The sequence below is a fragment of the Neltuma alba genome, unplaced genomic scaffold (assembly GCF_004799145.2).
Source record: "Neltuma alba isolate B1F8T4 unplaced genomic scaffold, ASM479914v2 tig00013016_pilon, whole genome shotgun sequence".
NCBI classification, from domain to species: Eukaryota; Viridiplantae; Streptophyta; class Magnoliopsida; order Fabales; family Fabaceae; genus Neltuma; species Neltuma alba.
Window position 1 is genome coordinate 1 of NW_021637364.1, and position 12,226 is coordinate 12,226.

Consider the following 12,226-nt stretch of genomic DNA (forward strand, 5'->3'; position numbering starts at 1 on the left):
TTGAAATCCATTGCTGCTTGTGTTTTTTCCCTGCTAGTTGAGAAATGAATGTTTTTTGGTTCTCCATTTGTGTTACGCTCATTCAATTCAACTGATTTTATCTTGTTTGTTTTTACAGGAAATAAAGCAATTATGTTCATATTTGGTGGATTGAAAAAAGCTTCTGCTGAGGAAATGCGTCGAAGTGTCTATGCTAACTATGCTGCCTTCATACGGTTGGTTGTTTGTCTTTTTTCTCTTCTTTCTTCCATCCTTATCACCTTAAAGTCGTATTATTGTGCGTACTTGCTGCAGAAAAACATGTTCATGTCTGCGCTGGGGTATTTTAAATTATTACAGTTGTAATTATTTTCAACCATTTTCAAATGAACCACTACGTGTAATCTGAATATCGATTTTAGAATATCAAATGGTCACCATTCTGCTGTTTTGGTTTGTGGCGGAATATGCTGTGCCTGTAGTGCTTGTTTTAGAGGCCCCTCCCCCCCCCCCCAAAAAAAAAAAAAACAGGGAGGGAGAGGAGGGGCAAGGGGTAGGCTGCATTATTTTCATCCTTTTCATTTATTTGGTTTTATTTGGGTGTCTATTTATCTCGAAAATATTAACAGTGTTATTTACCCTACATAACATGGTCATTCTTTAGATTCAAGTAATCTTTAACTGCAAAACCTTTGTACTGTTGTTAATTTGATGTGTCCTTATCATTTTCCTAGCTTTTAAGCAATATGCATATTTTACAGCACATCTAAGGAGAGATATCAGATTTAGAGGGAGAGCTTTCATCTATCAGAAACCTGCTATCTACACAAGCCACTTTGATACATGGGTTGGCTGAGGGAGTTCACATTGATTCCTTATCTATCTCGGATTCTGATGGTTTAGCTTCAAATGCGATTTTGAATTCTGAAGATAAGGATACATCAGACCTGGAAAAATGGTTAGTTGAGTTTCCTGATCTCTTGGATGTTCTCTTGGCTGAAAGAAGAGTGGATGAAGCTTTAGCTGCTCTTGATGAAGGGGAAGTGTAGTTTCCGAAGCAAAAGAGATGAAAACCCTGAATCCATCTTCACTCATGTCTCTACAGACTTCAATTATTGAACGCAGGCAGAAACTAGCTGATCAGCTTGCTGAAGCTGCTTGTCAGCCTTCCACCCGTGGTGCTGAACTTCGTGCAGCAATATCAGCCCTCAAAAGGCTTGGGGATGGTCCTCGTGCTCACAGTTTGCTGCTTAATGCCCATCTCCAAAGATATCAGTATAACATGCAAAGTCTAAGGCCATCAAGCACATCATATGGAGGAGCTTATACTGCTGCTCTGGCGCAGCTGGTATTTTAGCGAGCGTTGCACAAGCTTCAAATGACTCATTGGCTATTTTTGGTCAGGAGCCATCTTATACTTCTGAACTTGTGATGTGGGCTACCAAGCAAACAGAAGCATTTGCTCATCTTGTTAAAAGACATGCATTAGCTTCATCAGCAGCTGCGGGAGGCTTAAGAGCTGCAGCAGAATGTGTTCAAATAGCATTGGGTCATTGCTCATTGTTGGAAGCCCGTGGCCTAGCTCTTTGTCCTGTACTTTTGAAACTTTTTAGGCCTAGTGTTGAACAAGCGCTAGATGCCTTGCAAAAACGCATTCAAGAGAGTACTGCTGCTTTGGCTGCAGCTGATGATTGGGAGCTAGTGTACCCTCCCACATCTAACCGTCAAACTGGTAGGCCTTCAAGCGTACCCACTAGCAATACAACAGCATTTCAACATAAACTCACTAGTAGTGCACATCGCTTCAATTTTATGGTCCAGGTGAGCATTTGAGTTTATTGCTGTCTAGTATTGGTTGGAACTGCTGTGTGAATAGGTATTACAAGATCAAGTATGCGAACTATATTTCAATATGTTTTCTATTTCAACAAAGACTGCAGTCATGTGTTTTCTTCCTGTTCATTTCTATTGTCTTATTTGAATTTACAATTCAATCTATTTATTCAAGTCAATGGTTTGTGTCTTTGAAAACATAGATGTTAACCGTGAAAAACTATCTTTTGTCTCTTATTTATGGATTTTATTGATCTATATTATCTGTTCACTTCATGCTGGATGCTGTGTGCTCATACAGGACTTCTTTGAAGATGTTGGACACCTGCTCAGTATGCAGTTAGGAGGCCAGGCTCTGGAAGGGTTGTTCCAAGTATTTAACTCATATGTGAACATGCTCATAAAAGCGTTACCTGGTTCAATGGAGGAAGAAGCTAACTTTGGAGGCTCTGAAAATAAAATTGTACGAATGGCTGAGACTGAAGCTCAGCAGATTGCATTACTAGCCAATGCCTCCTTACTAGCAGATGAATTGCTTCCACGTGCAGCTATGAAACTTTCTCCCCTAAGTCATGCTGCCTACAGGGATGATAGACGAAGACCTTCAGACAGGCAAAACCGTCATCCCGAACAAAGAGAGTGGAAGAGGCGACTTGTTGGTTCTGTCGACAGATTAAAAGATACATTCTGTCGCCAGCATGCTTTAGACCTCATTTTTACTGAGGAAGGTGATAGCCATCTTACAGCTGACATGTATATTAATATTGATGGAAATGCAGATGAAATTGAGTGGCTTCCTTCTCCGATTTTTCAGGTATTTTGAAAACCTTGATTGTAGTTAATGCTAATTTTTTGTGCGATAATCTTTCAAATATAATTCTACCCATATTGTCCTTAAAGTAATTTGAGTATTCTTTTCTCTTGTTTTTGCCTTGTATGAGATGTCCTTACGAAGTAGTGTCTCTTCTCTGCTCTCTTCCCCTTTTCCTTCTATTCGTCTTCATGCTGGAAATTGCTTTAGAGCATATAGTAACAGACATTGTTGCTATTGAACATCCCTTTCCCTACCTCGTTAGAAGGTTCTAATTTGTGGGCCTCTTATGTCATTCGATTTTGACTCTCTCTTTGGCAACATCTACTTCTTGATTAGCAGAAGATTAAGTTTATATATTGTATTTTGTTTTTATTTCTTGTTAATGGTTCGGTTCTATCAAGTGGTTGCATACTTGCATGTTACTATTTTGATGATGATGATTGACTGTGTCAATTCAGTTACTACTTTTTACCCCAATTTTTGTCATTAGTTGTTAATTTGATGAATTAATAAATGTCAAGTACATGGAAGTAACAGGTTAGCAGCAGTTAAAGGCTATTGGTTTAAAAAATGCAGCGGTTAGAGTGTATCCCCACCTATTTCCGTCCATGCGGACTTGATTGTTTGCATCCTATTGCAGTTTTGGACATCCTTGCATTAATGCCCCTATAGACATGAACTTAATATCATTGTTCGCATTAATTTCTTATTTCAAGTTACTTTGAACTTTATTTATCACAAAATTACTTGATCTAACGTTGCTTTTTTATTGGGGAAAAAAAAAGAATTTATTGAGTTGGATGTTTATATAGTGTCGACTGATCATCAATAGACTATGACACATATCAAATTCATCTAAGTATGAATTACCTTCTAATTCCACAGACGCACACCATAATAATTGTTTGTAAACTATTTTCCTCCATTTTTGTGCATTTTTTTACAATAAAAACTTTTGCCTGCCCATGGATTTAATGCACAATCTGACTTGCTAGTTTATGTTACATTTTGTATGGTTCATGGTTTTGAAGATAGTCTTATGTTGTTGTCCAGGAACTTTACATAAAACTGAACAGAATGGCGAATATAGCAGCAGATATGTTCGTAGGGAGGGAAAGATTTGCGACACTGCTCTTGATGAGACTTACAGAGACTGTTGTTTTGTGGCTATCTGGAGACCAAAGCTTCTGGGATGATATTGAAGAAGGGCCTAGACCTTTAGGTCCTCTTGGTCTCCAACAGGTATGCGAGACTTGCAACTTTTTATTTTCATTTAACTAGATAACTATTACAGAATTTATGAGTCAGAGGCAGAAAAGAAAGGATGCCTCTACTGGAAAACAGATCAGGAGTGACTAGATAGAACTTGATTCAGGGATTATTCTTGTAAGAAAAATATCAGGAATCAAGGATCTGGCTTTTTGTTCTGACTGCTTTTATGCGAAGAGTATAATCTTTTTAATTAATATAATTGATAGTTAATAATAGTTAGTTTGGATGAGCTTGAATAGCATGAGATGTGACCCTTGATGAATCTTGGGAGAAATACATAGAGGTCCCAAAGAACAAAATTAATTACCCATAACTGCTAACCCTTGTAAATACAGAAGTTTGACATATAAATTGGAATGATAAAATAATTACTTTCCTTATTTAGGACCTATCTGTAGCTCTCCCATGATTTTTTTCCCCCCCGTATGGTGCCTTTTCCTCTGAGCTATTATTCAGTTCCTTTATACAAGAATTAGTATGTTTGGCGAAGCTTATTCACAAAGAGAGTGAGCTAGAGAAGTAACTTGAGGATCAATGCTCTCCCGTTTGGCTTTGTCCTGTTTCCAATTGGGTTTGCAAATATAGCAATACATTGAAATCAGCTTTGTCAAAATAAAAAGTGAAAATATTTGATGTCAACATCTCTATTTGCTGTGATATTTAAGATGAATTTATTCTCCCATGTTCTTATGTCATATAAGCTCGTAAAAAGCTGACGCTATATGGTGAGGATTTTTTGAAGTGGCAAGTAAATTAAAGCCCAAACTTTACATGAACTAAGTATGTGAACAAGAAATTCATCAGAGGCACATCTTGTTCGTTTTGCAGTTCTATCTGGATATGAAGTTTGTCATATGTTTTGCCTCCCAAGGTCGGTACCTGTCCCGAAATTTGCATAGAGTTGTCAATGAGATCATATCAAAAGCTATGGGAGCATTCGCTGCTACTGGAATGGATCCATATAGGTTAGCTACTGCAATTCTATTTCACCCATGAATGACCCACTTACCGTCAAATTTTTTTATTTTTTCTTAAAAAGGACATCATTTCTAAAGCTCCTCTTAATAAGCATGTGAGTTCTATAGTCTTCTTTAATATCTCTGTATATGTCCATGTCTGCCATGGTTAGCAAGCATCCTCCTTGTTCTAAGTTCTTTTCTCTAGAGTTAGGTTATGACTTATATTTGCACATACCTTTAATTATTGTGTTTCCATTGTGTCGTCCTCGTAGTTGTGGAATTAAAAAGCATCTTGCTCTTTCTCAAAAGCTGATATAATTTTTGTTGTCAGTGCACTGCCTGAAGATGAATGGTTCAACGAAATTTGTCAAGATACTATTGATAGACTAAGTGGAAAACCAAAGGAAATCAACGGAGAAAGAGATCTTAACAGCCCAACTGCGTCTGTCTCCGCACAGTCAGTATCATCTGTCAGATCTCATGGTAGTTCGTAAGGCAGATATTCATCCTTGTAAATTAGATCAGTCTGTATCATGATTTTGTTCGCATGTGGTAAGATGCAGCTCTTAACTGTTTCAATGGAATCAAATTCTTCGGCCGGTCTTCCTTTCCTTTCCTCCCCCCCTATTCTGGGTTTTGGCTTCACTGTCAATTTAATGGGAGATAACCCATGTTTTGTGTAGATTAATATTCAGGCAGGTGTTTGGCAATAATTTTTTTTTTTTAACCATTTCGTGTTGTTTAGGACTTCCATTTGTAAATTCTGATGATATTCTTTGGTCTTTAACCTGAAATATCGATTCTTCTCCACAACGGTGTACAGTAAATAGTTAAGGTGTGCTTCATAAACGCAATATATGATGAATGAATTCCTTGGTTTTCAACTCATGAATGCTGAATGTGTAAGCTTAATCAGGTTCTGCATTTACGGGAAGCGGAATTCTAGTGAGCAGATTTTTAGTTAATTTAAGCACGTGGCCAGCAAAAGATTGGGCTCAACTGGATGTACATAGTTCTTATCGCTATCTCCTCTTTTCTTGCGAAAGTCCTTGATCCCTTTAGCACTTGAAAAGCTCATAGAACTTGTCCTCATGCGTTATATATAATATTTCTCTTGTAAACCCGTTGTTATGTTTGACTCCTACCATTATTGAATTGGATCAAGGCTTGCACTAATATTACTGGGAAAAAGATGTATAACTTTTTAAAGCATCTAGATTATGGCTAACCGAGATTGTAAACGCACGCCACTTCCCTCGTGCACATACCGTAGTTAAAGAGTAAATTTAGAAGCAAATCCCACTCACACCCCAGTTTCCTCTGGAAAGAGAGAATAAAACGCTAATCGCGCGATTAACTCGCGAAAGACTTTATCTAAGAAAACGCCCAAGTTGAATTTTAGGTTTTAGTAACTTCCAAATTTTGAGAGATTCTGAAAAATATGACCCCTAATATTTTCATTAAACGATTGCGATTCCTAGTAGCTGCTACCGCGAGTGATTAGTTGGTATGAAAAGAGCAGCCGACAGCTTACGCGCTACAAGTCTGTCACATTTTGCATTTGTCTGAACAGCAGTCTCACGTTGAGATGAAATCATAACAATAAAATCTAAATTTCAACCAAAAAAATTAATCAAAACCAGAACACAAATAAGTCTGTACATGCAGCATAGTGAAAAGAGAGATGCCAAAAATTTGGAAGCACCAATGAGTCAATCCATATCAAACGAACTAACCATTACTTTTTTTCCTCTGTTTACTTACCAGTCAGCTCTGCAACCAAAAAGTAATTGACACCCAAATCGGCAAAAAAAATTCTGCCGCAATCGTGGATTTTAGCACTTAGCAGGGAATAACATTGGTGAAAAGTAATCAACAACCTATTGAGAAATCCAGGGGCTACCAATAATTCCCAAGGCAGGCTCACTTGAAAATCAACAGGAAGTTCCACTCTAAAGAAAAGCCAACTAAACCACCAAAGGGAGTATTTTGACGGTAGTCTTGCCTAGTAAACAAGAATTACCTGCAATAATATAGCAGCAGCAGTATTGGACCTCCCCAAATGAAAGGAAGCTTGGTCATATTGTAATGAAAATCCTGTATAAGTCAGACAAGATGTAACTCCCGAAAATCCTATAAATAGCTCTGAATAAGTGAATGTCAAAGGATCGACACCAATCCCTTGACAAAATGGCGTCATGACCAGTTAAAAGAGGAAGGTAAAAATGTGGTGAAATGATCATGGTAATGGTAGAAAAAATGGACACATGATTATTGGTGAGATCCCCTTGTATCTCTAGATTCTAGCTAGATTGTGTCATGGAATGAAAGTAAGCGATCACCATAAAATGTCATGTCAAATAAGCAGCAAATGAACCTAACATGAAAAAAAGATACTCAAGTTCTCAAAATGCCTATTTAAATAAGTATTCCTAATGACAATGTACAGAATGTAGATATGACACGGGGCAAACAAATCTAACAAAATTCAAACCCATGCATCACCTCTGTAACTAACATAATCTGAACCTATAAAAGTAATCCAAGCACCAGCACATGCTGCTGAGAAATGCATGTCCGATAAACAAGTATCAGATGGCCAAATGAATGTTTATGATGCCAGTATTTGCATTCATTCACATGAGCAGGGATGCTAATGGCGATGACTTGATAATTGATGGATGCATGCAACAGCTGCAAGATGCATCCTATAATGTAGGTACTCGAAGCATAAAGAACAGAGTACATCCCCTTCACGCTACTGATATGGCATAGCTGATGGAGCTCCATTGGCACTGGGGACAGCACCAGGGTGGTTGGCATCCTTTCTTTTTCCGAATGGATTCTTTGAATATCTACAATGAAGTGAAGAGAAGCAAAAAGCATTCCTTGAAAGTTGCAATGAAACAAAAATGTGAAGTCAAAACCATTTCATTTCAAAATGAGTGAATCAATTTTCTGAATCCACATTGAGATGAAAATGATGGTAGCCAAAATTTCTGACACTTGAATGACACGCATTGTGAATAGACACATTAATGAACAGTACATATACAAGAAATAGGTAAGACCGGCCAGTATGAGGTGACAAAGTACCCTTACCTAGAATCAAACACACTCACATTCTGAATCACTGTTATACTTGAAATAAGTACACGTCATTTCACCCAAAAAAACAAAAAAAATACTCACATCAGGAAACGTGAATCACTACCATGACATAAGATGGAAAAAATGCAGTCATTCCAGCGACAGAACACATGGTAAATGGCTAAAAGAGCAACCATCATAGCTGGCATACCAGGGGAAAAAATCATCAGCAAAAATCCAAAACTGCAATGTGAAAAAGGATACTGTATTCGCATGCCAACAGAACCAGAACTGGGGATGACAGCTCCCTGCATACTATGGTGCACGTTGGTTGCACTATTCACGTCCTGCAGCAGTGTTGTTAATATTCCTTTTAGGTTTATAAATAGCAATACCACAAAATATGATCAATCCCGATGACAATATGACACAAACATAAATACAAGCTACGGATATAAAATATTCATGAATAAATTACTGAACAGAAGAAGCTGATGTGAGTAAGGTTACTGACTTCAAACTCAATGAAGCAAACTGTATGCCTCTCCTGTCTTAAAATCTTCATTTGTTTGAAGCCAGGTTGTCTGCATCAGAAAGTCAAAAGTCAAAACAGTATACCTGTGGGACATAGGGAATTAGAAAACATAAACAGACATCATAAAACCACCGTCTTGGGGACAAGATTCTACTTACGCACTAAAAAGGCCCCTTAGTTCTTCCTCATTTATGTTTTCACCCAAGTTTCCAATAAACAACGTGTTGCATGGAGGATTATCTTTTGTGTTCTGCACGGGAAGAACACAAGATAAAAATAGCAATTAAACACGTGCACACACAGAATCACATATCTTCAATAGAAATTTTCTTAAATATAACTAAGAAAATTTATTAATAGACAAAGAAAAACAAATATAAACAATTTAAAGGCTATCTGCTCAAAATCTAACATATATCAAGATCCTACGATCTGTGATTTTTATACCACAACAGGATTAAATATATTAACTTTAATACTGAAACACATTTTTCCGATATTTACTCTCATAACAGACCACGCAATCTGTGTTTCCAGATCAGATCTAGCGATTTCCTAGAGTTCCTCTTGGAACACAACTAGGAACATTTTTTAGCAATCTGGTTAGAGGATAGTAATAAAACGAAAAGTTCAAGTATCAGTAATCAAGTCTGCATAGCTTGCAGACTCATCACCATGTTATATTGAGAGCTAGAAACTATGAGCCAAAATTTAGTCAGGGGAGTTTCAAAAAGTCAGCCAGCTTAGTATATAGGAATTGGCCTTTTTACATAGTTTTCATTTACATTTTGGATCTAAAATATCATGCAATCTTTAGGAACGTATATTTTTCAATGGTGATTTTTAATTTAATCATATCATACCAAGAATAACAGAGGTTTTCCAAGATAAGATTCTGACTCGTTTGTACAAATTAGCAGATTGAGCATGAAAATAAAACAAACAAAATCAAAGATTAGCAACTCAGGCTTCTATTTTCTTTGAAATAACATAATAGAGCTCCTCCAACTCTACACAATGGCGTATCATTGAGGCCATCAACAACACAGACAAGTCACTTCAACTTATCAAAACAAGATGGTAAATCTAAATAACTGAGCAAAGATCTGGCTGGGGGGGGGGGGAATCGGGCATTAAATCAAAGTTTACAAACTTTTTTTCACCTAATCTAAGCCAAGGAGTTATGTAGAGGATAAGGAAACACATATGAAATTGGAAGTAAATATTTTATCAAAGATAATAACAATATAAGTGAAGTAGCATTTATATTTTCTGCAACTCCCACCTGAACAGGGACATAACTGCTTGGAGCTGGCAAAGGAGCAGGAGTAGGCATTGGCATTGGTGCAACAGGATAGCCTCCATATGGGTCATATGGAGGAGGTGGAGCCATATACCTGGACCATGAAGTAAATCAAGTCTTACAACTAGGAACAAATTAAATGCAAAATGTCAAAGGCATAAGGTCATGTAAAATTGTGTATAACTGTAAAATCAATTTAATTTACACATTGCATTGTGAGCAGCCAATAAGTGCATGTGTAAACATCTAAAGCACCATAGATGTCAAAATACTAATTGGTATGATCATAAAAAAATTATTACCAGCAAAACAATATGAAAATCCTGACTACATATCTACCAGAACAACAAACATTTTTTCCTTAAAGCAGCTGCTACTTCTAAAACATTTTGGGGGTTAAAATTCATGAAAATGATAAATCCTATCTCAATACAATTTTCCCATCTTGTTAACCAGTTACACATAATGATATCCTCTTTCCACTTTCTTTAAACAAGAAAAGATGAGGGTAACAAAGATACATGTGGTACTCACCCATGTGGTCCCCAAACAGGTGCTGGAGGTGGGTGAAAAGGAGATGGACTTGTATAACCAGTGTGTGTATAGTCACCAGCAGTCCTTAGTCGTTTGCTCTGATCATATGCACTGGAATCCGCTACTATTCCTAAAAATAATTCAATATAAGAGCATTAAAAAAAGAAAAAAAAAATCGATGGAGAACTGCTCTGAAGTTAACCAGTTTCGATGAAGGAGAAGGATACTGTACTGACAGCATGTATATGTCACAGAATGGCACAATGGTAATGACAGGTGATTAAAAAAATGCACAAAATTTTGCCATCTCAAGCCAAGGTTTCTACAGTGAGAACAATAGAAAGGGGGGGAAACAAAGAGAAACCGAACATAGAAGAGTGGAAAATAAGATTTTGTAGGTTGCTAAGGGCTGGCCCAAAACTGCCAAATCATATTTGGAAATAAAATGTAGTTTGCAATTTGCACTGCATGGATCTTAAAAATATATATATAACCTTCGAAAATTCTACCATATCCGTTTCCACTGAAACATTCCGACAAACCCACTTTCTTCTATCCTTTCTCTGACAAATTTACAAGCAAATAAACAAGAATTATGAGATGCATTCCCTTGAAATATAGAAACTGAAATAAAATGAAAACAACCTCTTTTAATAAATAGATTTTTCTTCGCCATTTCTGTGTGCAGCACTGACTTTGTCTCTGTATCGAAGACCATGTCCTGGAAATAAGGAAACATACAAATAAAAATCACACTTCATGGGGGGGGGAGGGGAATCATATGCCAAATAGCCTTGAGGATATATGCAAGACATCATCTGCAATCTGCAATGTCAACCTGAAGAATATCTTTAGCCGCAATTGCTTGGTGTGCTGTAGTAAAGAGAGCAAAACCCATAGGTTTATCCCCTTTGAAATTTACTTGCGAAGCTTCGTATCCAGGCAACCATCTCAGCAGATTCAGCAATTCTCTCTCTTTTACATCATCAGGAAGGCCTGTTATGAAAATGGTTCGAACCTAGGCAAACAATTACATACACCTATTGTCAATTAAAAATTACCGTCACCCGGTAGGCGGAAAGTTCAAACTACAAAAAGAAATCCTTGAACCGCACTTTCCTTCTCCTTTGGACGGTTAGAGTGATTAAATTTATGGAATCTTCAAATATATATCGCTTCAGGGGGTTGAGTATTGTAAATTTGGTTATTCGCAGAGATCAATAGGTTACAATTTTGGACGGTGAAGTAAAAGACCAAGATACCTCGTCGGACGGGGGAGGAGGATGAGGATGAGGCATAGGAGGCGGCGGAGCGGCGGCAGCGGGGGCTGGCGGTGGAGGAGGAGGAGCGGCGGCTGCCGGAGGCCATTGCTGGTGGTATGGATGGATCCCTGCACCAGCCATGTGTGAGCTCAAGGTCCTGCTTGGTACCAACAAACGCAACACGAACAATGGAGCGTCTTTCAAGCCAGCTACATGTTTTGTTTATGTATATTATTTAAACCTAAACTAAATGTATTTTATCAAATTGTTTTTTACCCGAATTTTTTAAAATCTCATTTCACCTAACTGCTTATACCCCTTGTTTATATTGAGAGAAAAACGAGAAATAAGTTTTTTTTTTGCTTGGATAAGAGAGAAAATGTGGGAGGAAGAAAAAATAAGAAAGAAAATAAAGTGAGTCTCATGTTTTATTTTCTCTTCAAATTTTCTTTCCATATATAGAGAGATTTGGGAAAGAAAACAAGATTTTTATGACTGCCTCTCCTCTCTCTTCTGCACCATATTTATTTTCTTTTATTATATTTAAAAATTTATTCACTTTTTATTTTTTTTATCTTAATACAATATTTTTATTAAATAATTTGGTTTTAAAATATAATAATCTGAAAATATAGATAAACCCAG

General features: G+C 37.1%; 1 protein-coding gene and 1 pseudogene across 1 annotated transcript; one reads left to right on the forward strand and one right to left on the reverse strand.

Annotated features, from left to right (window-relative positions):
* Positions 1 to 118: 118 nt before the first annotated feature.
* On the forward strand, positions 119 to 5,667 carry LOC114733573 (exocyst complex component EXO84B-like; annotated as a pseudogene).
* Positions 5,668 to 7,407: 1,740 nt separating this feature from the next.
* LOC114733574 (WAS/WASL-interacting protein family member 3) lies at positions 7,408 to 11,775 on the reverse strand. Its single transcript, XM_028921046.1, has 9 exons — positions 11,582 to 11,775; positions 11,158 to 11,337; positions 10,965 to 11,040; positions 10,320 to 10,449; positions 9,768 to 9,879; positions 8,641 to 8,732; positions 8,462 to 8,531; positions 8,212 to 8,294; positions 7,408 to 7,712 (listed from the first exon to the last, which is right to left on the reverse strand). The coding sequence occupies exons 1-9, from the start codon at positions 11,720 to 11,722 to the stop codon at positions 7,616 to 7,618; spliced, it is 981 nt and encodes a 326-aa protein (XP_028776879.1). The 5' UTR covers positions 11,723 to 11,775; the 3' UTR covers positions 7,408 to 7,615.
* Positions 11,776 to 12,226: the final 451 nt, after the last annotated feature.

What these genes read in the sequence shown, in the direction of transcription:
- LOC114733574 (XM_028921046.1), bottom strand. Translation starts at nt 11,722, where the DNA reads ATGGCTGGTGCAGGGATCCATCCATACCACCAGCAATGGCCTCCGGCA. An exon ending in CTCCTCCCCCGTCCGACGAG is followed by an intron (nt 11,338 to 11,581) that starts GTATCTTGGTCT and finishes TTGTTTGCCTAG; the next exon opens with GTTCGAACCATTTTCATAAC. An exon ending in AAATCTATTTATTAAAAGAG is followed by an intron (nt 10,450 to 10,964) that starts GTTGTTTTCATT and finishes AATTATTTTTAG; the next exon opens with GAATAGTAGCGGATTCCAGT.